At 41.3% G+C, this 27,593-nt stretch overlaps 1 protein-coding gene across 2 annotated transcripts; it reads right to left on the bottom strand.

Moving 5' to 3' along the window:
* Positions 1-9: 9 nt before the first annotated feature.
* Positions 10-27,593, bottom strand: LOC141793253 (up-regulator of cell proliferation-like). Of its 2 annotated transcripts, none has more exons than XM_074673781.1 (4): positions 27,496-27,593; positions 22,316-22,434; positions 9,186-9,255; positions 10-5,167 (listed from the first exon to the last, which is right to left on the bottom strand). In XM_074673781.1, exons 3-4 carry the CDS (start codon positions 9,232-9,234, stop codon positions 486-488), a joined length of 4,731 nt encoding a protein of 1,576 aa, XP_074529882.1. In that variant the 5' UTR covers positions 9,235-9,255; positions 22,316-22,434; positions 27,496-27,593; the 3' UTR covers positions 10-485. The 2 variants fall into 2 exon arrangements, with proteins under 2 accessions (XP_074529882.1, XP_074529883.1); XM_074673782.1 differs by having other exon boundaries at positions 22,316-22,431; positions 27,496-27,575.

Genomic DNA, 27,593 nt, shown 5'->3' with positions numbered 1-27,593 from the left:
ACAGGAATTTCAAAAAGCCAAAGAAGAAAAGCATATGGTAATTCATTCGATTAAATGATTAAACTTTCTGGTCCCTTTGTTGCATTTAATAAACAGGTCTCTGTTTCAAAAGTGGAGTTTTCACTGGGGACAAGATTCAAAGCTACATTAAGTTACACACAGCGAGTATGGTCATTTTGTGTCCTTACATGAGCTTGACTCCAAGAACACTTCAGATAAACAAAAGTGTAGAATAAAAAGAAAAATTATGGAAGTCCTGTTTGATTCAGACTCTGAGTTACCAGTTTTTTTTGTTTGTTTTTTAATTTCACTCTTTTAAGCCTTGCTGTTTTAATGTCTCGACACTCTTTTTCTTCAAATTGTGCTTTTCTTTTGGTTTTCTTCTTCTTCTTTCATTTTCAACAAGCTAAAGTAGAAACTTCCATGACAGGAGGATCTTAACTTCTGTACTCCTTAGGTCTGTCAACTGTAACATGGTTACTTTTTTATTTCACACCAAACGACTTTTTGAGACTCTCCTCTGCCTGCTGTTTGGTGATTTCTTTCCAAGTGTCAGGAATTTCAGCGGGCTCTGCTTTGTACTCTTCAGCAAATTTGTTGTTGAACTTGGTCAGAACATATTTCCAGTAATCTGAAGCGTGGAGGCTTTCGTCTGGAGCTATTAGCCAGTCAGAGAAAATTTTTCTGTACTCCTTGTAAGGGCGCCATTCCCCATTTGTGGCAGCATTGCAAAGGCAAGAGGAAATGCAAATGTCAGTGACAAGTTTCCAACCCTGTTTGAGTCCGCCCAGACCCTTTGGTTGATGAAATGAAGTGAAGTGCTGCTTGTGCTCTGCTGCTCCTGCCTCACAGGGTGCTTTGCAGAATGGACACTGTTTACCACATCCAACAAGTTTCTTGTACAACTCAATCTGAGGCTTAACATCAACACTGGTGAGTTTTGTTCTGATGTTTGTAGTTTTGAATTCCTCTCTGAGATCTTCTGCCATGTCCTTCACACACTCTGTGAGCCACTGAGCAAACTGTTTGGGGTCGACATTATTCAGGATCATGAAAGGACCCAGAGAGTCCTCAGAAATCACCGGACTTTCACCAAGTTCCTGACGGATATCTTGAATCAGTTTCTGCAGGTTGCCTCCTTCTTTAGCTTGAGCTTTGTTTACTGCATCATTTATGCTCTGGATACTTGACCTGAGATGCTGATCCTCAAACTTAGAGACAGACTCGTTGGTCAAGAGTTTCAGCATTTCATCAAGGATCCATTTCTTCACATGTTGCTCATATGAGTTGACATAGCTCAGATAGTCTTCAAAGTTATCCTTTCTGATCAGATCCAGTAGCACAGAGTACTGAAAGAACATTCGTGTGCTGAACTGGAACCTTCCTCTCATGTCATCAATAATATCAGAACCCAGAGACTTGCTGACAAATTTGACCACAGCAGGCTTCAAGCAGTCGTCTGTGAACTCTTTTGCCTTCTTCTGGCACTGATCTCGCTCATGAAACTCGTCCTTGAAGTTAGCTCTGAACTTCTCTTTGTTTTGGCAGAGACACCTGTAGGGATCATTCACCTGAATAAAATCTTCATGCATTTTCTGAAATTCTCTGGCTGCATCTGCACAGATGTGCTGTTTCAGAGAAACCTCAAAGTCTGATCGTATCTTTAAATCCTGGCTGTTTTCCAGCTTCTGATCGATCATGTGTAGGATCTCCTGGATGAAATTGTCATGGTAGTTGTTTTTTCTCTCCACTTTTTCTTCCACAGACTGTGAACAGTCCGTTATGATACAGACAGCAAGTTTCTGCAGGGCCTTTACCTGATCTTCAATTCCGTAGAATTGACGGACTCTGTGCGCGGTCTGGTTGAAAAAGCCTTCAGCTAAATATTTGAAAGGGATCTTTCCACAATCCTGCAGTCTCTTCTGGTTTAACAATTCCATAGCATGACTCCCTTTTTGTCTAAGATTCTCCATCAGGTAAACAAAGACACTTCCCATGACATCAATAGTCTCTTGTTTTGGAAATGTTTGTTCGTCCACCATTTTATCCCACATTGTGTCAAACTCTTCATCCAACTTTTTGTCCGTCATGACGACTTTTTTCTTGTGGCAGTCTTTTATCAATGCTTGTATTTTCTTTACTAGTTCTTTGGTGTGGTTCATCTTCATTTTGTCGACTTCGTTCATTCTCCTTATATCTCCCCTGACATCTGTTGCAGCTGTGAGTTTGTTACACACAGAGCTTTCTATTTCTTGCCGGAGGCTCTTTGCACTGTTGGCAAACTCTTCCCTGTATGGTTCAACCAGATAGACATGACCCTCTGGGTGCATGAAGTACTCTTCAAGTTTATCTAGAAGCTTTGTCTCCCATTTAAACAGCTCTGAGCTGGCTTCAGTTTTTAATTTCTTGAGAAGTTGACCGATGTCAGACACCTCAGATCTCACTCTACCAAAGTATGAGATTTTTGTTTCTGCCGTGTTTGTCCAGGAGTACATTTCTTTTTTGAATTCCCATTCCCATTTGTTGTATTCTGTGCAGAGCTTCATGTATGCGTCAGCCACCAGGCTGTTTCTGAAGCTGAAGATGAATTTTTCATGTTTGACAGATTTCCACAGGCTTGTTATCCACTCTGTGAACTCTGGGATGTTATTAGCAGAAGTCTCATGATTTCCCAGAACTTGAAGGATGTTCTTCTTGAGCTCATAAACAGCCTCACTGTACCCTGCATTGACTGGGGCCATTGGTGGACTTCCGTTCCAGAGTCCAGGGATGTACATGTTCCCAGTGTCTGGGTTGTACTCCATCACATCAGTGAAGTTCTTGTACTCCTCCTTCTTTTCCATTCTGGCTGCTGCCTGTGTCATCTCATTTAGCTGCTCCAGGAGCAGCTGTCTGTCCCGTAGATTCTTCTCAGGGGCTGACACATCTGCCACATTCTGATGAACAAACTGACATTTGGGTTTTTTGCCCAATGCTTTCATCCTGAGGAATGCATGAACCACTATCTGTAGGATATCCTTCATTTCTGTGGAGTTCTCCATTGCAATATTGATGATAGTGATATCACTCAACCCCACAACAAGTGTTGCCAGCTCGTTGTCATGTTCGTAGCTGTCGTCCAGGTTTGAAAGCTCTGGTGACTTTAAGCCCTCAGTGTCGATGATCATCAAGAAGTCACAGCCGAGTTCTTTTTTCATGTCTTCATTTACTTTGATGAGCAACATAAAAGCCCCTCGAGTGCATCGACCACTGCTGACTGCAAACTGGACTCCAAACATGGTGTTGAGGAGAGTGGACTTCCCTGTACTTTGGACTCCAAGAACTGTGACAACCAGAATCTTGTTGTGAGGGGACACCAGCTTATTGAGCTCAGACAGAACATCAGTCACCCATCTGAGAGGGATGTTAGACGCATCACCATCAACAAGCTCAACAGGTAATCCATCCAACAACAGCTCTGCACATAGTTTGGGAAGATGCTTTAAGAGCTGATGTGATGGATCTGTTTCTGGAAGGGAGACCGAGGCTTCATAGATCTGACCCATTTCACGGAAGAAGTGTTCAATCCCGAGTGAGCTGTTGGAAAGTTGCTGGTCAATTTCTTTGATTTCCTCTTTGTTTTCAGGACTTTTCTTTTGGTTTTTGTAAGCCTCTCTGAGGTCAGATAGCTTCTGCCGGGACAGATTGTCAAGGTTCAGTCTCATCCATTTCAGGAAATAACACCTCTCAGTACTTGGTGTTGATATTGCACTGATGAAACATGTCATTGCATCACACATGTCATAGGAATTCTGTTTGTCCCTGAGTTTCACTTTCTGTTTCTGAAGATCACTTTTGTACATTTCTATGTTTTGTGTACCAACTTTTCGAAGTCGAAACTCTTCTTTCTCCAAGCGAGTCAGTTCCTTCCATGTTTCTCCTTGCAGAGGCAGCTGGGTCTCTTTGTATTTGAGGATGTCTTTAATCTCTGCAGTGATGGCGTCTGCATTTCTCTTTGCAGTAATGGCATCTGCATTTCTCTTTGCAGTCTGGCACTTTTCACAGTCTTCATCAACCCAGATTTCCAGTTCATGAGCAATGTCTGCCATCTGTTCAATTTTCATCTTCATCTTTGAGTTTTCAACCACATTGTTAACTGCTCCACGCAGACTTTTTATGAAATCTGCATCATTCGTTTGCTGTTTCCTCAGAAGGATTTGGCTGTTAGTCAGGTTCATCTTCTTGGCCACCCTGCTCAGAGCATCCAAACTGAGTCGCCCGCTTTGATGGTTACCAACCAGGAAGATCTGGCCCTTGTGGTGTTGGTTTGTGAGCAGCTTGCACTCAGAGTCTAAATTGTCAAAGAACACAAAAACTGCTGCAGATGTTTGACACAAAAAAGAAAACTGTGTTTCAAAAGAAGTAATGTCCCCACGAAGGTTGGCTACAGCTACTGGCTCGCTGAAAACATCCATGTTTTTGTTTCCACAAGGTAGGTACCATGAAATTTCAGTCAGTCCGTTGGATATTTGTCTTGGACAGTCACCACCCTCCATGTTACGGTGAACAAAGGTATCGTGGTACTGCTGAGAGTTACTCAGAAGCTTGTTGAGGATCTCTGACTTGGACCAGGAGCACTCGCCCAGTCTGACAAAAGAAACCATTGGGAGTTCAGAGACAACCAGTCTGTCTTCAATGAAGCCCTTAGATTCTGACAGTGATGAAGGTCTGTACTTTTTAACTATGTCTCTCATGGCCCAAAGCATCAGTGTGCACTGATTTGTGTCACAGTTTGGAAGCAGCAGAGGCACAGCAAACTGACACATAGACATTTTGAGTGTCAGTTCTTGTTGTACAAAACCATCAGAGCACAGAAACAGAGCAGTGATAACATCGAGGGGGTTCAGCTTATTATCTGACGGCAGACTGACAAGAAGTTTATCTAAATCAAACTCTGCTCCTTCAGGATCACTGACTGATTCACATGCAGATGTTAACTGAACATTCCTTGCTGTCACATTAACCATCATCAGTTTCTTTAGGAAATACCATGGAAGGTCTGAGTTACACTGAGGAGGTTCATCACTGATGGTCTTCTCATCAATCTGAAGAATTTTGCTCAGGGTCAGCTTCTCTTGGTAAAGGTGCTCCAGTCCCAGGTCCTTCAGGAGACGCTCCAGATGTGTCTCTGTGGGAATGCATATATTTGTTATGTGTAGAAGCCAATGTGTATGTTTATATATTAACCTATATTGTACGAAATGATCTAGTAAAAGAATCAGCCCCTATTGGTACATCCCGCTCATCTTAAGTTGAGGTTTGTGCTAATTAATTTTCCCCTTTAACTTCATGAACTTCTTTAAAGATGCGCTCTCTTATCTAATTTTAGCTTACCACCTTAGCTGTTATAAAATGATTTGGGCTTTGGTTTGAGATATTTGTCACTTTTTATTTTAGGATAGAGAGCAAAAGAAAAGGGGAAAGTGAGAAGCTTAAGATAAGAGTGGGCTGGAGTGAATGAGCTGGTGGGATTTGTAATCAGACAATGCCTGTATGCATAGGCCTACTCTCTGTGCCATGTGGCATGGGTCATGTACCTATAAGTATGTTTAATGCTATGGGCCCTAATTTCATAGACCAAGCGCAGGCGCACCTGCCCTGTGCCGGCCTTCGCCGCGCGCAGAGGGCGCACTTTGCAAGTTTCCTGCAGTGCCAAGAGAGGCACAGTCAAGGTGCAGAGGAGCGCAGAGGAGCAGAGCTGCGCGTCCATGCCTCCTTCAGCGCAAATGGCAGAGAGGGAGGCGAAAAGCCATGGTGGATTCAACACAGGCGAGGGCTGTTTTCACCAATCAAATGAGCGCCTCTCCTCGCCTTTAATTGCCCTGTGGCCGAGGCGCAGCGTCTGATTGGTCTGAGTGATCTACAGCACCACGGAAACAGTGCTGGTAGCGGAGACAGTCAGAGCCCCTGTTCCTGCAGCAGGATAATGGACAGCGGGGTGCATCGGAGGACATGAAGCGCGTCACCTTGTGGGCCAGCTCCCGGGACAGATTTAATCTGTTCCTTTGTCATTAATAGGAGAACAAAATGAAGAGACAGTTACACAGCTGGCTTATCCATTCAGAATACTTTTGATCCACCTGCACTCCTGGTTTGTCATCGCCAAATAGCAGAACCTTTGGTGATATACTGTATACTCTCCCAGTGTCTCCGCCTCATCCTCCTTACAGTAATGTACTCCATCTTTTTAGATCACGTTAAAAATAAAGACTAAAACAGAGAAATATGGGAAATCACGGGTAAATCCTGAGTGACATACATTTATTTTGTCTCTTTTTTTCTTCGTCTTTTCTCTCCCTCTTTTCTTTGAATTAAATGAAATGAGAGAAGCCAGATATATACTCAGTATCAGATGTTAAGGCTGTTTATTGTTTAATTGTAAGATGTGCGTCAAACTTCCAGCTGCCGTCAGGTTAACTTTCCATTATGACAAACGGCTTTAATCTGACATCAGATGTGACGGGACAGTTAATATAGATACAAATGTATATGCTGGTTCAGACGGTTACATTAAATAGTGATTACTGTGATTGTTTACTGCATTAAAATGAGCCTGACACTCTGGAAACCTGCCTCTGAGTCTTTGTTGACATGTGTGCACATGTGCGCCTGTCACCAAATTACAGCTGCGGAGGGTGCGCTCCGCTTTGCACAAAGAATAGACCAGGTTGGAGCAGGCGAGCTTTCAGCGCACTTTTTTGGCATGAAATTGTCACTGCACCAACATGAATCTGCCAACACCTCCCCCTGGTGCGCCGTCAACTCCCCCTAGCGCAGTCACACCCATCTCTGCGCAGACGGTCTACCAAATTGTCAAATTGGTAGCGCACAGCGGTGCACCGCACGAAATTAGCACTGTGCAACGCTGCGCCAAGAAATTAGAGCCCTATGTTAATAAATGAGATGTGTTGATGGTCTAAAATTATGATTAGAAATGATAAACTGATAAACATCAGTTAAATTTAAATTACCATTACTGAGAGAGTATTTTAATAAGTTTAGATTTACTTTATCTACTTGTCAAAAGTAAGTTCACTTTACTAGGTTTTCTTTTTCATGTAAAGGAATAAGCAAATAGTTCAAACAAAGAACAATCTTGCTTGATCAACATAAATTGTGCAAAAAGTTGCCTTAATTTTTCTTGAGTAGATCTGGCAGAATACTTTTATCAGTGTGACAAGATGTTGAAAAAAAGAGCATTTTTAACAGCTATACCGAAAACAGAACTTATTCCTCTTAATTTGTGCATTTTTTGTTGTATAACATACAAAATCAATGATTGACTTATTGTACCGCCCTTATTAGATGATATTTAGTGTTACATTACAAAAGAAATTTCACCTGCAATGTGCCCTCAAAAACAGCACTTGACAGGTATTTGAATTGACCTAATCACCTCGGGGATGAATAAAGTATTTTCTATTCTATTCTATTCTATTCTATTCTATTCTATTCTATTCTATTCTATTCTAAATAAAATGAGTTCATGTAACACATCGAGATCACATTCTTTATATGAACATGATTTAATCGTGTAGGTGTAACATTTAAAGAACACTAAAATAATATCTCTTTGCATGAACTCAAGTACATTGTGTGCAGGATTGCATGTTTTGAAAATTACATCTTTTTGCTGTGTCATTCAACCGGTAACCAAAATAACACCAAATAACAGAGGTCGAGTTTCTTTTCGCCTTGAGCGCCTCACTAACTTCTTTGTGCTCCATCTTGTCTGATTAATCTGCCGTACCAGGGAGGCAGATAGTCACGTGACCAGTTGAAACAGTGACTGATTAGTTATCTCATGCTCGCTCTCTTACTCAGTCACATACACACAAAAACAGACACACACACATCACACACACAAACACGCTCATTTTTTTAACTCTTTTTTAAAATAAATAATCACCAGCTCCAACCTGGTCTATCCTTGGCGCAAGGCGGAGCGCACCCCACGCAGCTGTAATTTGGTGACAGGCGCACATGTGCACACATGTCATCAAAGCCTCAGAGGCAGGTTTCCAGAGTTTCAGGCACATTTTAATGCAGTAAACAATCACAGTAATCACTATTTAATGTAACTGTCTGAACCAGCATATACATTTATATCTATATTAACTGTCCCGTCACATCTGATGTCAGATTAAAGTCGTTTGTCATAATGGAAAGTTAACCTGACGGCAGCTGGAAGTTTGATGCACATCTTACAATTAAACAATAAACAGCCTTAACATCTGATACTGAGTATATATCTGGCTTCTCTCATTTCATTTAATTCAAAGAAAAGAGGGAGAGAAAAGACGAAGAAAAAAGAGACAAAATAAATGTATGTCACTCAGGATTTACCCGTGATTTCCCATATTTCTCTGTTTTAGTCTTTATTTTTAACGTGATCTAAAAAGATGGAGTACATTATTGTAAGGAGGATGAGATGGAGACACTGGGAGAGTATACAGTATATCACCAAAGGTTCTCCTATTTGGTGATGACAAACCAGGAGTGCAGGTGGATCAAAAGTATTCTGAATGGATAAGCCAGCTGTGTAACTGCCTCTTCATTTTGTACTCCAATTAATGACAAAGGAACAGATTAAATCTGTCCCGGGAGCTGGCCCACAAGGTGACGCGCTTCGTGTCCTCCGATGTGCCCCGCTGTCCATTGACCTGCTGCAGGGACAGTGGCTCTGACCGTCTCCACTACCAGCACTCTCCCCGCAGTGCTGTGGATCTCTCAGACCAATCAGATGCTGTGCCTCGGCTGCAGGGCATTTAAATGCGAGGAGAGGCGCTTATTTGACTGGTGAAAACAGCGCTCGGCTGTGTTAAACCCACTCACGGCTTTTCTCCTCCCTCTCTGCCATTTGTGTGGAGGGAGGCGTGGACGCGGAGGGAGGCGTGGATGCGCAGCTCTGCGCTCCTCTGCGCCTTGACTGCGCCTCTCTTGGCACTGCAGGAAACTTGCAAAGTGCGCCGGTCACGCCCTGTGCGCATGGCAAAGGCCGGCGCAGGGCAGGTGCGCCTGCGCCTGGTCTATGAAATTAGAGCCCAGAAAGTTTAAGGCCTAACAAGAATTTATTGGGAAAAAAAAAAGTTACTGACTTCTGAATTTAGCATTGACTTATCTCATATATAACCTTTCAACCTTACCTTTCATTTTGCTCTGTTGATTGTCATCCATTCTGTCAGTCAATGGCATGGGTCGAGTTTCCTCTGAGGCCTCATGGTAAAAAAAAAGGAAGACAGAAAAATATAAATATGACATTTCTGCACTTTTTATTTGTCTTGTTCTTTTCTATTCAATCATTACATACACATATAACATATAAAAAATCAACATACACATATAAAAAATATTTTTTGGGCCCTATAATATTATTTTGATTTCATAGTTATATTCACAATATTTTTGTTACAATCTCTACATTTCATGGTAAATGAGCTGATGCTCTGATTAACTCTTCAGCAGGGATTAACCAACATAGCTTTGCTTTACTTTGACCTTTTCCCAATTTCGGTAATTCTTGGGAATTTGGCTGCAACAGAATTTTTTTTTTTTCTTTGAACATTAATACATCTAAACCCATGGGTATATGAAGCAAAGTAAAAAAAAAAAAAAAAAAAAAAGTTTTGTTGCAACCTCCGGATTCTGTAATTTTATCACAATTTTTTTTTTTTTTTTTTTTTACTGTCGTTTCTTAGTTTTGTCAACACCATCAGACACAATAAAAGGCTTATTATTTCTGTTCATTTATCCTTATTTTGAAAGTGTGTTAATAAATAAGTCTTTTTCAACCCTAGGAAAATACACTCAACAAAAATATAAACGCAACACTTTTGTTTTTGCTCCCATTTTTCATGAGATGGACTCAAAGATCTAAAATTAATTCCAGATAAACAATATTACTATTTCTTTCAAAAGCTGCTCACAAATCTGTCTAAATGTGTGATAGTGAGCACTTCTGCTTTGCTGAGATAATCCATCCCACCTCACAGGTGTGCCACATCAAAATGCTCATCAGACAACATGATTAGTGCATAGGTGTACCTTATACTGCCCACGATAAAAGGCCGCTCTGAAATGTGCAGTTTTGTCTCACAGCAAAATGCCACAGATGTTGCAAGCATTAAGGGAGCGTGCAATTGGCATGCTGGCAGCAGGAATGTCAACCAGATCTGTTGCTCGTGCATTGAATGTTCATTTCTCCACCATAAGCCGTCTCCAAAGGCGTTTCAGAGAATATGGCAGTACATCCAACCGGCCTCACAGCAGCAGACCACGTGTAACCACACCAGCCCAGGACCTCCACATCCAGCAGGTACATCCAAGATCGTCTGAGACCAGCCACTCAGACAGCTGCTGAAACAATTGGTTTAAACAACCAAAGAATCTCTGCACAAACTGTCAGAAACCGTCTCAGGGAAGCTCAACTGCATGCTCGTCGTCCTCATCAGGGTCTTAACCTGAGTCCAGATTGTTACCGTACCAGACTTGAGTGGGCAAATGCTCATATTCCATGGCGTCTGGTCTGGCACGTTGGAGAGGCATTTTCTTTACGGATGAATCTCGGTTTACATTGTTCAGGACAGATGGCAGACAACATGTGTGGCGCCGTGTGGGTGAGCGCTTTGCTGATGTCAATGTTATGGCCCATGGTGGTGGTGGGGTGATGGTATGGGCAGGCATCTGTTATGGACGAAGAACACAGGTGCATTGAAAAATCAATTTATCCTTTTTCCCTTGAACGTAACTCGCTACGTCATCAAGCACGAAAAGTCATATACATCATCACGCAGAGTGTTCACCCTTTCCATTCAGCCTGTTGAGCTGCAGCGTGCTGCCGGTGTTGTGGGGAAACCACGAGGAGAATTGTTTGTAAAGGTAGGCACGTCCTTTCGTTTGCTTTACTTTACCGTTAAACATTCTGTTACTAAAGTCATGACTCATTAAACACAGGAGGGTTGGTGAGTTATACACAGTGAGCCTAGCTTAGCTTAGCTTAGCCGCTCACTGCCGATAGGCAGTGGGGTTAGTTAATTCTTGACGCTTGAATCTGAATATGTCATATGCAATGAATGTCATGAATATTAAATGACCATGTAAATGTGTATTTAATTTCTTTTTGCACTTTTTGCACATATGACGAACTTATATGAAAGTCAGAAGGTTATTTCTGTTTGCACTCTGATGGATGTTTATGTACAGGGTACATAACTATGCTGTGTTAAATCATTAATACAGGGAATTTAATTTATTCAGATTAATATATTGTGAATATTCTAGATTAATTATTTTGTACAATATTGATGAATTTCTGTTAAGTATTGATAAGTTATTTATTAAACACAGTCTGTTTTATCTGAATTTTTGTGTACACAAGAGTATTATTAACAAAAGTATTACAGACAAGAGTGTTATTGAACCTGTGTTTTAAACAGGCCAGATGATGGCGAGCTAATGACCCTAGCCGGGTACGAAGCCTGAAGAACTGATCAGCTGAACCTCCACTGCTCTGTCGGGCTGGTAGGAGGCTTCTTTAAGCAGCCACCCTTTTTTGTTTTTTCCAGTATATTTTCCCCTTATTTCATAACAACGGCTGAGTAACTACACACAACCAAAGCCCAACAATTGGACTTTTGCCTTTACTACTGGACAAATTTTCAAAGCTGTTGTGTCTGAAGATTTATTTTATCTTTTGTTGTATTCCAGGTGATGTGGCTTGTCTTTTGTTTTTTTGTGACAACTTTGAAATCATGAATTTCTTGAAATCAACTCAGGTTTAAAAGAATGATTGTAAATATGTATAAAGTGTTGGAATGGCCATTCAGGATTGAAATCGGTCAATAACTGGGTTTTACACTTGTGCACTTTTCAATATACAGGGTCTAAAAATCCAAGAACATGTTCATATTCTCCTTCGCTCCTAGAGTTGAGTTTGGTCTTCTGTTCTAGTCCATAGAACAACAGCCTTGCTATCTTTTAATTAATTTATTAGTTTTTAATTAATTCAATTTAATTGATTAGCAAACTGGTTACATGTCACACATTGAGCATGTTTCGAATGTGCTTGACCGGCGTATACGACAGCGTGTACCAGTTCCCACTAATATCCAGCAACTTTGCACAGCCATTGAAGAGGAGTGGACCAACATTTCACAGGCCACAATTGACAATCTGATAAACTCTATGTGAAGAAGACGTGTTGCACTGCATGAGGCAAATGGTGGTCACACAAGATACTGACTGGTTCTGAGTCCCCAGACCCCCAATAAAGCAAAAAAAAAAATGCACATTTCAGGGTGGCCTTTTATTGTGGACAGTCTAAGGTACACCTGTGCACTAATCATGGTGTCTGATGAGCATCTTGATGTGGCACACCTGTGAGGTGGGATGGATTATCTCAGCAAAGAAGAAGTGGTCACTATCACACATTTAGACAGATCTGTAATATTGTTTATCTGGAATGAATTTTAGATCTTTGAGTCCATCTCATGAAAAACAGGAGCAAAAACAAAAGTGTTGCATTTATATTTTTGTTGAGTTGAGTGTAGATAGATTGTCAAATGTTAAATATAAGCTCTTATATATATATATATATATATATATATATATATATATATATATATATATATATATATTTGTTCTCCTTAGAAAAACATCATCCTTGCAACCTTTATTATTTATATCAAATATTTTAAATGACAAACTTAGACTTTAAAAACATATACATCTTTTATAACATTAGATTATTTAAGTAAATCAACTGTAAATGATGAAATGAATATGAACGTATTCATATTCATTGAAAACAAAAAAAAAAAGTGATGGTGGTGACACAGTTCTGATGGCTGTTGCAGTGGCCCAAGCACAATAAATAATTCCAGCCGTTTTCTTCTAAAACTAATGCTATCTACTTAACAATTCAATAAGCAATTTGGTCGAACAAATAAAAATTTGTCTTTAACATTTCATCTGTAATGTGAACAACAGTTACCATCAACCAGAGAGGCAATGTTTAAGCATGAACATCTAAAATGAACTACCTCAGGCCCCGTTTACACGACGTTCCACCCAAAAACACTAAAACGCAGTGAAAAAATTCTGCATGTGCACGGAAACGCTGAGGGACTGAAAACGCTGTAGTAAGCCTGCCAGGCCTGTAGGTGGTGCTATAACTGTCTTGTACAGAAGCAGCTTTTGGTAGATCTCCACTGAAGTAGAGTTTGGATGATCATCTGGGGTATTAGTGAATGCTAAGAGCAGAAGTGGAGCAACAGATGCTCATTTTGTTAAAGACAGTCAGCAGATACAGCAGATTGAGCAGCACATGTACAACATGGTAGTCCACGACAGTCGTAACAACGGTACTGTTGTCCTGTTGTATGTGATCACGCTGACATTATGTCAGCGTTTCCACTAAAATTGCCAGCTTGCTGTTTACACAGCAATGGTGGCTGCAGAAAAATCCCACTCAAGAGGCAGTTTTCAAAAGTTTGCGTTTCAGGTCAGCTGAATGCCGTTTCCATGTAAACGCGAGGCCGCAACGCAACAAAACTATTGCATTTCACCCTAATACCATTGTCGTGTTAACAGCCCCATAGACAGAAGAAAAAACCTTAGTTAGTGCAATAAAGTGCTATAAGTTATTTGGCATCAGGTGCAGCCTCTAAGTGCAAGACATTTTTTTTTCTTATAGAATAATGTTTCCATTACTATCCACAATCAGTTGCTGCAACAATATACTTCAACCTTCAACAAGATTCAGTGTTCAGTACTAAATATTGACTAAGAGCTGGGTCTGAGACCTGCTGACTCATTCTACCCCTGAGGACAAAGAGGAGAAAGGGTCAGATTAAGAGCTAAAGGGCTCTAATTTCGTGGCGCAGTGCAGGGGGCGCAAGCCTGGCGCACCCTGCACAGTGCTAATTTCGTGCGGCGCACTTCTGTGCGCTGCCATTTTGACAATTTGGTAGACCGTCTGCGCAGAGGAGGGTGTTACGGCGCGCCAGGGGGAGTTGACCGCGCACCAGGGGGAGGTGTCAGCAGATTCATGTTGGCGCAGTGACAATTTCGTGCCAAAAAAGTGCGCTGAAAGCTCGCCAGCTCCAACCTGGTCTATCCTTGGCGCAAGGCGGAGCGCACCCTCAGCAGCTGTAATTTGGTGACAGGCGCACATGTCATCAAAGCCTCAGAGGCAGGTTTCCAGAGTGTCAGGCACATTTTAATGCAGTAAACAATCACAGTAATCACTATTTAATGTAACTGTCTGAACCAGCATATACATTTATATCTATATTAACTGTCCCGTCACATCTGATGTCAGATTAAAGCCGTTTGTCATAATGGAAAGTTAACCTGACGGCAGCTGGAAGTTTGATGCACATCTTACAGTTAAACAATAAACAGCCTTAACATCTGATACTGAGTATATATCTGGTTCTCTCATTTCATTTAATTCAAAGAAGAGAGGGAGAGAAAAGACGAAGAAAAGAGACAAAATAAATGTGTGTCACTCAGGATTTACCCGTGATTTCCCATATTTCTCTGTTTTAGTCTTTATTTTTAACCTGATCTAAAAAGATGGAGTACATTATTGTAAGGAGGATGAGGTGGAGACACTGGGAGAGTATACAGTATATCACCAAAGGCTCTGCTTGGTGATGACAAACCAGGAGTGCAGGTGGATCAAAAGTATTCTGAATGGATAAGCCAGCTGTGTAACTGTCTCTTCATTTTGTTCTCCTATTAATGACAAAGGAACAGATTAAATCTGTCCCGGGAGCTGGCCCACAAGGTGACGCGCTTCGTGTCCTCCGATGCGCCCCGCTGTCCATTGACCTGCTGCAGGCACAGCAGCTCTGACCGTCTCCGCTACCAACACTCTCTGTGGTGCTGGAGATCACTCAGACCAATCAGACGCTGCGCCTCGACCGCAGGGCATTTAAAGGCGAGGAGAGGCGCTCATTTGATTGGTGAAAACAGCGCTCAGCTGTGTTAAACCCACTCATGGCTTTTCTCCTCCCTCCCTGCCATTTGCGCCGAGGGAGGCATGGACGCGCAGCTCTGTGCTCATGTGTGCCTGTACTGCGCCTCTCTTGGCACTGCAGGAAACTTGCAAAGTGCGCCGGTCACGCCCTGTGCGCACGACGAAGGCAGGCGCAGGGCAGGTGCGCCTGCGCCTGGTCTACGAAATTAGAGCCCGTAGTGTTCCCTGAACAGATGAGTCTTCAGACATTTCCTAAAGTAGAAAGGGACTCTGTGAATTGTATAGAGTTAAGTAATTCATTCCACCATTTGGGCACAACAGAGGAGAAGAGTCTGGCTAGAGATTCAGAGTCGCACTGGGCTGGGAGCACCAGGCGTCTTTCACAAGCAGAGTGCAGTGGACCAGAAGGAGTATAGACCTGGATGACCTGGTAGGCAGGCAGGAAGTGTTCTTGTCAACATGGCTTCCGATACTTCTGGAGCCAGCCTTGAGTGGATACTTAAGAAACTGTAGATTTTAGCACTGCTGCATTGTCTCATATTTTCAGACCGGAGGTTGCCGCTTGGTATATTCTTATTGAACAAATCAGATTCATTTTGTCTCCAAAACTTTTAATGGGCTTTTCCTAATTATTTTAACCACTGAAAGTTTAAATTTTCGTACCATCTACCTGCTTCTACCATCTTTGCGTTACCTGTCTTGGGTTTTCTTACTTCAACTCTAACTGACTGGATATTTTCAGTCTCTGCTTTTTTTGGTATTCTCTGTTTCTTCTTTTGCGCTCTGCAACAGATAGAAAATATCCCCCACACCATTACACCAGCAGCAGCAGCCTGAATTGTTGATACAGGACAGGATGGATCCATGCTTTCATGTTGTTGACGCCAAATTCTGACCCTACCATCTGAATGTGGAGCAGAAATCCAGACTCATCAGACCAGGCAACGTTTTTCCAATCTTCTATTGTCCAGTTTTGGTATTGCTGTGTGAATTGTAGCCTCAGTTTCCTGTTCTTAGCTGACAGGAGGGTCACCTGGTGTGGTCTTCTGCTGCTGTAGTCCATCTGCCTCAAGGTTGGACGTGTTGTGTGTTCAGAGATGCTCTTCTGCAGACCTCGGTTGTAACCAGTGGTTATTTGAGTTACTGTTGTCTTTCTATCAGCTTCAACCAGTCTGTCCATTCTCTTCTGACCTCTGGCATCAACAAGGTATTTTGACCCACAGAGCTGCTGCTCACTGGATATTTTCTCTTTTTGGGACCATTCTCTGTAAACCCTAGAGATGGTTGTGGGTTAAAATCCCAGTAGATCAGCAGTTTCTGAAATACTCAGACCAGCAACAACTGGCAGCAACAACCACGCCACATTTAAAGTCTCTTAAATCACCTTTCTTCTCCATTCTGATGATCTGCTGCAGATCGTCTTGACCATGTCTTCATGCCTAAATGCATTGAGATGCTGCCATGTGATTGGCTGATTCGAAATTTGCGTCATTGAGTACTTGCACAGGTGTGCTGAATAAAGTGGCCGGTGAGTGTATATTGTATTAATGTCTAACTAGTGTGTAATCAGTTTTTTAAATGAATATCTTTGAAGAGCAATTATCCATCCATCCATCCATTTTCTACCGCTTTTCTGGGGTCGGGTCGCGGGGGCAGCAGCCTAAGCAGGGAAGCCCAGACTTCCTTCTCCCTAGCCACTTTGTCCATCATCAGCTGCCTGGATGCTGCTGAAAGGACTCTGCTTGTGAATTCTTTCTCTGAACTGTTTGTATCAATTTGTGGTGTCACCACTGAGTCATATTTGTTTTCTGAAAACACTGTAGCTTGCAGTATTTTGGTATTCAGCTGTAAAACAACTCCAAACAGTGATCCTCTCTGCCACATGGAGCCAGCAGAGTGCATGTAAAGCCCTGGTGAAAATAAAGTCAGTGTAGGCCTCACCAGGGCAGAAAAAATTGTTTTTTATTTGCTGTTCTGTTTTGGGGTCGGATGACTTGATTCCTTTACATAACTAGGCATACCGGATTATTGGGTTGTTCATGTTCATTGTTGTTGTTTTTTGTTTATGGAGTCTGTAATGTTGGGGCTGGGTTATTCGTGTGGTGTTTTGCTGTTTGTTTTTTTATTATAATTTTAAGTCCACTTCCGCCGCGAAGGGAGAAAAGGGGTGGGGAAAAAAGGTAGGGTGGCACCTGAGAGGAGTGTCGTGAAATTTACCCCAACATCAGGAATAACTGGATTATTTTTCCTTTCCTCTATTATTTCCTCGCTGCTTTGGTTGTGCATCGGGTAGCGCTTTGGAGGAAGCAGTGGAGAGGAGGTGTATCTCCCGGAGGGAATTATCCTTTTTTTAAAAATTTTCCTGTGGAGTAAGAGGTTGGTCAGCAGGCACGGCGGGTTTTTCCTTTGTCCCCATTTGGATTATTTTGGTTTCGTTTGGATTATAGGGCTGGAACTGAGAGAGGACTCAATTAACTTGGGGAAAGGACACACGACTGTGGACTATTATTTTCTTTACTGGACTGGGACATTTTTTTATTTTATTTCGAGATTCGTGCTACAGGTTTGTCCACCCAGGTTGGGCGTGTTTTCAGTTGAACTTTTGACAAATATAAGTTACTGAAATCAACACTGGGTTGAATTTTCATTCTTGGGTATTTTTTGCCTTCCCTTTCATTTATAAAATACGAGCAGAGGGCTCGGGATCAGCAAGATCTTGGTTTTTCATTTAAGGGTCGGCCCCGGCTACACCCAGCGGCCTGAGCTGTCCGTCTGCCCTGGTGAGTGCAATTTGCTATATTCAAAGGGATAAAGTTGAATTGTTACAACACTACTAATGAAATATATGACAGCATTTATTAAATATATAATAACTAAATAACCCTTTTCAGGTTTTTCATGGAAAAAAGACCATGAAATATTAACTTCCTTGTAGACACCACTGTTTGAAGCTCTCTCTCATTAACCACTGTGAAAACCAGACCACCAAAGACCACTATGTGATACAATACCTACACTGTAAAAAATTACCAGGATTTCACAATATTTCACTGTATTTTCTCACAGTAAATTGCTGTATTACAACTTCACAGGACTTAACTGTAATAATTACAATATAAGACTGTAATTTTAAAATTTACAATAAAAACAGTATTACTACAGTCAACTGCTGTGATATTTGCCGTTTCAATTATTACCAGGATTTTACAGCATTTTATTGCATTATTTCACCATGAAATGCTGTATTAAGACTATCCACTGCAAAAACACAGCAAATTCCATGAACTGAATTGTGGGACGTGCAGCAGATTTTCAACATTTTCAAGGTTGATGCCACCAAAGTAAGTTTAACATATTCTGTCAAGTTATTGTACCCTTGTTTTCCACCTTTACTTTATCTACATATTGTCATTTTGAACTAGTGTGAAGTTCACCATATTAATTCCTCTTTTCTCTGACGCTTTTTTATTTGCTTTTCTGACGCTTTTTTATTGCGGCCGAGGCGCAGTGACTGCTTGGTCTGAATGATCCATGCCAGCGCGGAAAAAGTGTGCTGGAAAGACCCGGTAGCGGAGACGGTCGGAGCCTCTGTTGCCTCAGCAACCAGGAGAACAGACTGACCATCGGGGCGCGCATCAGAGGCCATGAAGCGCGTCACCGTGTGGGCCAGCTCCACAGAGAGAGAACAGCCACTGTGGTTGTATAACAGGAAGTTTTTTCAAAGGAGGGGTTTCAGATAGGGCACAAACTGTAGAAGGGTGGAATAGAAAGTTATGATCTACACTGAAAAAAATGTTTTGTTGAATTAACCCAATTTTATTAATTTTAGCAGTTGCACACAATATCTTTATCTAGATCTAGATAATTTATTCAATCTTATTGTATATAAGTTATTTAGTATTTAAAGTGTTTTCTGTTCTATTCTATTCTATTCTATGTGTTAATGGGCTAAATTTATGATCAGAAATGAAAAACTGGGTTTTGTCTTCAGTTATATTCAAATTACCATTACTGAGAGTATTTTAATTGGAGCCCTCACTGTCGTGGAGCACAGACGGCCAGGCAGACAGACAGCTAGCCAGTGCAGTGGACCACAGACAGGCAGCTGGTCCATGCACTGGAGCACAGACACACTGTCCCCACGTGGCATCATAATGTGCATCAGAGTCTCATATCCACAGTGTTCCCTCCTCACCCATGGTTTTTCCTTTTGGGTTTCGCAGATTATTGAGTAGGAACAACTTAAAATTTTATGTTGGATTAATGCAAAATATTGATTTGAGAAGAATTAAAATATTTAATTTATTTGACTAATTAAGTTTTCTGTTCAATGAACTTGTTAATTTCATTTCAAAGAACTTAATTAATTTAGGTGTGACCGATTGAAGCAATTAATTTAAGTTGGTTCAACTACTTCTTTTTATTAGTTCTCTGAAAAAAATGTTTTGTTGAATTTACACAATTTTATTGATTTAAGCAGTTGCACGCAATATCTTTATCTAGAGCTACATAATTTATTTAATCTCAATGTACATGTTATCTTAAAGTTATTTCACATTAATAACATTTGTTGTTGTAACTCAAATACACATAGTAGAATTTACTCAAATTTCTTAAGAGATCACAACTAAACCCATATTAAATAATCTAAATTGGTCCAACTACTTCTATTATTAGTTGTATCAACACAGAATTTCAAATTGATTTGATCCACAAAAATACATTGGAAACCTTAACTTAAATATTAAGATGGATTGATTAAAAAAATTACATCACTTCAACTGATTGATAGATTTTTACAGTGCAGGTTATCCTCTGGCTCTGCTCTCTGATGAATAGGGCCTATTGCACATTACTGCCACCTCCTGCTCTGGAGAGGTGTTGCAGATGGGATTCCTACCTAAACCAATTAGGTTAAGTTAACATAAAGTGATCTTGTTGTTTTAACAATTTTGCACATCATGCTGAAACAACATGTTTTGATCATGTTTAACCACTGAACATGTAATAAGCTAGTAGAAGCTACGTATTTTATTTATGCTGATTGAACAAACAACAATGTTCCTTTTTTGAGTGTATGCATGTGTAAGTCTCGATCACGTGGCCAGACTGGAAAAAAAAAATCATAATGCGCCTCTGGTATTTTTTTCAGTAATTTTCAGGGGGCCGAGCAAAACGTGGAGGCAGGCCGTATCTGGCCCCCGGGCCACAGTTTGGGGACCACTGGTTTAACAAATTGGGGTCTTGCTAAATGAAAGCAATTTAATTGGGTGGAAATTCTTTCCACAATTATTATTTCTTTGTTCACCCAGCAAGTTATTTCTGTGTTTACACAACATTTTTACAATTAGTTGGTTTAACAAATTTAGGTCTTGCTAAATAAAAGCAACTCAATCCCGCTGAAACAACACAGTCAACATTAATTGACTTAACTTGGTTTGTTTTTTTTGTTTTTTTTTAAACTTTATTTTTTACAAAAACACAACTCTAACCATAACTCAACCATAACTCTCAAAACTCCATCTCAAAATGTTTGTATTTTCAGACATGACCAAAATATATGAGAGTGGTTGGCATTCAACTGCCCACATTGTCTCCAGCAGTATTGTTGTTGACCCAATTGTTTATTTTTTAATTTTTGGTGTAATAAAAAAACGTGTTAATTTTTTCCACCCAAACTCCCTCCATCTTTTAGAGCTAGTTGATGTATGTTGGGTCTTGAGCATGGAATGCCAATCACTCTCAGACAGCACAACGTTAAATTCCTTTTCCCATTTCACTTTTATATATTCTGTATTTCTTACCTGTTGCTTCAATAAACCTCTGTATAGTTTAGAGACAATTTTTAGAGGAGTTTGCTTATATGCACCTGTCAACACCTCAATCACATCATTCCCTTCCACTGAGATTCCCTTCTTAATTTCTGTCTCATAAAAGTGTCTAACTTGGTTTGTTTTAATTAGTAGTGCAACGGATCATCATTGATCCGTGATCCGTTTGGATCGAAGTAATCAGTTCAGCACACACTTGACCCGCGGATTGATTTCTGAAAAAAGCTGTGTACTCATCTGCACACATCTTTTGATGAGCGGAGCAGGGAGGTGTGGAAAACATGGCAAGCGGAGGAGCTTGAACGCCCTGTGACACACTGGCCATACACACTGTGCCGTGCCTAAAGTGATACTCCGGGATGGAACAAGTTGGGTCCTATCACAAGGTTTAGGGCACAAAATTACCCCCACCCGCACCAAACACCCCCTTCCTGCTTGTCTGCAGGTTTCCTCTGCACTCAGATGGGGCCATATTTTACTTGACCAAAAACACAAATAAACAGACTCTCACCGAAAAAATCTGATATGGGTCTGTATTCACGCTTTATTTAGAGAATTTTCAGCACGTTACTTTCACACAAAAACACCGCTAAATAAGGCTCTAGTTCTCATCGTGTCGTAAAACGGCGCTACTTCCACTGCAGAGCCACAGCTGGCTACTAGGTGTTCGTGCCAGATATAAACAAACGCAGGTAGTTTGCCAGGACGAATTATGCAATAACAACGTAAAGATGAGTGATTATGAAAGCGAGGATGGCCTGCCGTTCACTTTTCGTTCAATTCCCATATTGTTTATATCTGTTTGTTTATATCTGGCGTGTCTTTTTGAAAAAAAATCTGAAATTATAAGCTCAGGTACTTTCACTCTCCTTCTTTCAAGGAAGATGTCATCTAACATTTACCTTTGAGTTCTATTTGATTCATGGTCTTTGGTCTTTCAACTAATGTCAAAAGGAGATATGCCTTTTTATGTTGCTGTTGCACTTTAAGTTGATTTTTGGTTCATTATTAAATTTTAAAGGAAGGAGATTTGCCTGTATATTTCACTTTAAATTGTTTTTCATTAATAACTATGTTATAAAGAAGATATGCCTTGTGCACTACTTTTATGTATTTAATTTAATAATTAAAGTGTTTAATAAACGGACAAGACTTAATTATGTATTTATTTTTATTTTTTTGCTTTTTGCTGATCCGAAAAATGATCCGATCCATGACTCTTAATCTGACGAACAATCCGATCTGTGAGTTTTGTGATCAGTTGCACCACTATTTTTAATGGAATAAAGTTGGCATTATAAAAAATATGTTCATCCAATGAATCATTTTTTCAGTGTATCATCTTTTAAACAATTGTAAAAAAAAAAAATCCAGCTTTTCAATTGTGTAAAAGAACAACTAGCGTGTTTTTTACAATGAACTTAAATTTATTTCAATTTTTGTTCAAAGGTAAATTACTTACCAGCTTAACATCAATGAAGGTTCTCTCTCAATACTGGCCTGGACCAATTTTCCATTTATTAACAGGCAGAGGGAGCATGACAGGCAGCAGCATCAGGGTTACTTCTCTCCTGAGATCTGCTGAAGGGCAATTACAGATGTCAGTATAAACTCAAAAAGCTGTGTAATACAATAAAACAAAAGGGACAAAGCCTTCACCATCGCCAGCCGTTGCCATCCATAAATCTACCGTCCCTCATGTAAAAGTCAACTGCCGAGTCAAACAGATGAAAGGACATTTAATGTTGTTTCATTATTTATTGATTTTTTATTTATTTATTTATTTATTTAGGTAGTCCTGGAAGTCTCCTTGGTCATTTGTGCTGCTGCAAAGAAAGAGGGCGGGTGTGTGTGTGTGTGTGTGTGTGTGTGTGTGTGTGTGTGTGTGTGTGTGTGAGAGTGTGTGTGTGTGTGTGTGTGTGTGTGTGTGTGTGTGTGTGTGTGTGTGTGGGGGGGGGGGGGGGGGGGGGGTGCAAGAGCAAGGTATTAAGTTCATTCCCTACAGAAATAACCAAGCAAATCGGGTTCTCAAAATACCCAATTCAATGAAAATAACCTAAATAAAGTAACCAACAGGCTCAGCTTAACAGTTGGGTTGAAAAAACTACCTAGCATTTCTTTGAGTGAAGGCGGACTTGGGCTACTCAGAGGTTGAAGAGAGAGGGCCAGAAGACGGGAGAGAGGAGAGCACAGCTGTAGTTAAAAGATAGAAAAAAAAATTTAGTAAATGATTCAGTTCAGTTTGCTCACCCAACATTCGTTTTGAACCAAACGTTCTCTTGTTGTCATAACTTTTTCTGGTGCTTTGGGCCTTCCTGCAGGCCCCGTCGGGATGGGCCCCTTTTTCCTTTGCCTAAGTACTTCATCACTGAATTTTCTAATACCTTGATATTAGACTGTTGAGAAAGAAGACCCGGAGTCTATTCAACCAAGGAGTCTAGTCATCCTGAATCCAAAAATGTATTCAACCATGCCATCTTGAACAAAGTGAGTTGACAGGTCTGCAGGAAATCAACCAAAAACCTCTCTCCCTCTCTCTCTCTTTCTCTCTCTCTTGCAAGGGTGATGCAGCTTGTGTTATATACTGGTGTAGGGCGTTCCCGGTAATCTGCAAGGCATTCCTTTCCTCAGTACAACACAGTGATTGGCTGTTCTTTTCTGAGCAACAGAAGCTGTCATTCTTGGGTCGACATTTGGAAGATGTGCATCTGTTGTCAGGTTTGGGTTCATAATAGCAACTCTTGTTGCATCCTGAATGGGAGCAGGCTCAGGTGTTTCCATGCTATTTTGGTCATAGCTGGCCCTGGACTTTGATGTGAGCCGACACTTCAGGAGGGGGACTGGTGGGACGTGATCATGTCTTCATTTGTCAGTCAAAGGAAATCTTCAAATGTAGGAATGTTACTCAGACTCCAGAGATCCTTTAAGGTCTTATTGATCTAAACAGCAACATTAAAACATTCAGTAACCTCATCCATTAGGCAGTGCCCAGTTTCATCTCCTGTACTCTTGAAGACATTGAAAGAAATGTGGTCACCTGTTATTCTGTTTATTCCTACCCCAAAGCTGAGGGGGCAGGAGGGACAACTGGCAGCTAAGTTTAAACTGCAGACATTCCTTAGTATAAGTAAGATGCTGTACAGTTCTTGAGTTTCTTGGATTGTCCCTTAAAAAATAATACAACATTCTGACGACACATCACTGTTGCAAATTAATGCCCCACTGACCTACCCCCCCCCCTCTTGCCTTTTCTCTCTCCGATCGTGTCAGTAACACACACACACACGCACAAGCACACGCGCGCGCGCGCACACACACACACACACACACACACACACACACACACACACACACACACACACACAACCTGAATGCGTGACTCTTAGGACGTGGTCACACTGGCAAACTTACACTTCAGCACTTGTGTGAGAGAGAGCAGAGTGCTCTCTCTCACACAAGTCATGCTGAGCCACGAAACGCTGCAACGTCAAAACACAGGCGAGGGAGGGAGAGCAAAAAAGCATGCTGCTCTGTGCTGCGACACAGCAACACTTACACAGACACAGAAGCAGTCAGGTTGCCACTTTTATAAAACCACAGCAGTCAATGCATGCAGGAGAATAATTAAACTAGAGTGTCGATCTTTTTACACTGGTATCATTGGATATCAATACCAACATTGGTATCAATATTATTGATATCTGGATCGATCCACCCACCTCTGTTGCATACTGAGAATTTTTCCTGGATCATAGGACTTCATGGACGGCTCCAAACCGGGGCTAGGGGGTGCTATAGCCCCCTCAAAAATCTGTTTAGCCCCATTTAAGCCCCTCCTGAATTTTAGTTCACATCATAATACATGTATATTAAGTTAAAAAACAATTTCAATCATTTCATTATAAATTTTAACACATATTTTAAATTAAAAAAAAAAAAAAAAAAAAAAAAAACATTAAAAAGTTCACGAGTTCCAATCCATCCCCCCTTGTCTGTTTCCCATTGATAAGCGCAGCCCTCTACAGTGTGTAGTGTGTGTGAGGGGACAGGGGGGCGTGTTTTGTCACCATAGATACACGCGCGTTCGGCTAGAGATAGTCAGCTGCCTGACATATGGATCGTTTTGTTATAAAGAAAAAAAGAATGGTAGAAGATGATGAAGAAGGAGGAGATAAATCGAAAAATGGCTCTGGGGGAGGAACTGCTGAGCCAGAACATGAAGCAGCACCCAGCAGTCCATCGCTGCAAGCTGCTCTACGGGCCCTACCTGCACTGCTGCTGACACAGGTACTACCGCTACCTCTGATCGTTGCGGCTCTGATTGAGCCTTCTCAGCAGCCACTTGAACTTGAAAAACTGTCTGACACACGCTGGTCCTGCCAGTACTATTCGTTGTGGGCAGTGCAAAAAACCTTACCCGCCATCATTGCAACCTTAAATGACATTAAAGCGCAACCAAATCCACGCAGAGCCACTGACGCGCGGTCATTACTCTCACTCATTGATGCTGAATTCATCCTCCACCTCATTCTGTTTGAGGATCTTTTTCGTACAGCAAAGTTCATGTCTGACACTCTACAGTCCCCCGATCTTTTGCTGGAGACTGCCACTGACCTCGCACACTCTTTAATCTCGGGCCTAAAAGAAAAGCGCACAGAGGACTCTTGGAGAGCCATATGGAGCAAGGCAGAGGCCCTGTGCGCCACCGTCGGTGTCTTAAAACCACCGCAGCTCCCACAAGAAAAGAGACAATCCCAACAGCCTCACCACCTGCAGGACTATGTAGTTGAAGCTCCAACTCAAACAAAACATTCAACCATGTCCTCTCCAGATGAACTCAGAGAATCCTCATTCTACCCTGTCATTGACCAACTAGTGAATGAAATGACAAGACGGTTTTCAACAGAAGCAGGCGCAGTTCTAATGGGCACGTCAGCCCTCAACCCGCAAAATGCCACATTCCTTGAAAAAGAGAGCCTTGAGCCCATGGCACAGTTGTATGGGATCAAAAAGGACAACCTGCTGGCTGAGGTGCACCAAATGCGCCGTCTCTTGGAGAGAAAAAAAGAACAAGGTGAAGCAGATAACAGCACACTGGAATTTCTGTCCATGCTTAAACCTTTCAAAGACTCATTTGAGGACATATATAAACTTTTGCGCATATCTGTTACACTGCCTGTAACCTCCGCTTCATGTGAGCGCAGTTTTTTCCTGCATGCGGCGCGTAAAAACCTACCCGAGGAACAGGATGGCAAACCCTCGACTCAGCAACTTGGCCTGCCTGTCCATACACGCAGAACGAACCAAGGCCCTGGATGTCCAGAAGATTATAGACTCATTTGCACTCAACCACAGCAACAGACGCATTGTCCTCTTATAAAACAACTTTGGTGACTTTCCCCCTGACGTTGCGATACATTTGATGTGATGATGTGAGATTTAATCTGTTACACTGTAACGAATGCACAGTGGGACGTGACATGTATTTTTGTTTGCAGTAGAAATATAATCACCAAAATTGGGATGAGCATGTTCCTTTTATGTTGTTAAAGTGTGTGCCTTGCCGATTTAACAGGCACAGGGTTTTGTTGTTTCGTCTCGCGGTGGCTATTAGTTCTATTTTTGACCGTAGCCTATGTTGTGATTCAAATGAAGTGTTCTCGTTGCGGCTGCATTTTGTAGCCTTATTAATTTCACTGTTATTTCATCTCTACGATGTTGTGATAAAGACATTATTGCCAATGCACAGTTGTTCGTTTTCATTAAGTGCTATAGAATAAATACATCTGTCGCATTTTGGGTATTGTCTGGTTATTGGCAGGCGCATGGTCGCTGTCTGGTGCTGAATCTGTCACCTTTGCAAGTGACGGTCGGCCGCTGCCGGTGTTGAAGCTGTCACTTTTGTACGTGAAACATTTTAGCCATTGCTTTATTGTGGTCGCTTGTATGAGGCGTAGTAATTTTATTGAATATTCTTTGGACAAATTCAATTAAAAAATACTTGAATATGCTTGTGCTGTGTATCATACAGCTGCTTTTATTGAAAAAACGAGAACCTCTTTATAAAGTTACCAATCATGAAAATCTATTATTTTCTTAGCACCCTCAGGTATTGGTCAAGCCCCTCCTTAGCACCGGTAGAAAAAAAATCCTGGCGCCGTCCATGTAGGACTTCCAGGGATTTTTGCCTACTGCAGATTTTGCAACTTTTTACATAGGCTACTGGATACACAGACTGAATTTCACCCTAATTTGTTGGCCCTACTAGTGTAGAAGGTGGTTTGGAAAACAGCCAGTCACACACAATCTGTATGACTCAGCAGCAAGATGGCATGATAATGGGAGTGGCCCAGCACCCACTCCACTGGCTTAATGCGTAAATGAGCACTAGCTTAGAAAACTGCCCTGGGCGGTTGCCCATATTGCCCATGGCAAAACTGTCCCTGCCTTAGAGTGTGACAGTCTTCATTTCTAGCCAATATATACTGGTTAAATGTTCAAAATATTCAAAACATGTTATTTATTGTTCCTCCTTCAAGGCAATTATGCAATCATTTGTCATTAAAACAGTGCACCTAAAAACAAGTCTACACAACTCTCACCAGAAAAAAAATCTAGCAAAGAGGAATCTAGAAAACTCACCTTTGTGGAATAAATGTTCACGTTTTAAACTTGCAGCTTTTTCTGGAGAAGTTTTCTTTTTAGATCAGAGTACATTCACAGTGTGCTGTAGTTGTCTG

Source organism: Halichoeres trimaculatus, unplaced genomic scaffold (assembly GCF_033239565.1).
Source record: "Halichoeres trimaculatus isolate MK-OKI-2021-1 unplaced genomic scaffold, fHalTri1.1 fHalTri1_scaffold_7, whole genome shotgun sequence".
NCBI lineage: Eukaryota > Metazoa > Chordata > Actinopteri > Labriformes > Labridae > Halichoeres > Halichoeres trimaculatus.
This window is presented reverse-complemented; position numbering and strand designations above follow the sequence as displayed.

Bases quoted from the DNA above. Each gene is read 5' to 3' on its own strand.
- LOC141793253 (XM_074673781.1), bottom strand. From the start codon at position 9,234: ATGCCATTGACTGACAGAATGGATGACAATCAACAGAGCAAAATGAAA. The intron at 5,168-9,185 runs GTAAGGTTGAAA...GCATTCCCACAG, and splicing joins TCAACAGAGCAAAATGAAAG to AGACACATCTGGAGCGTCTC.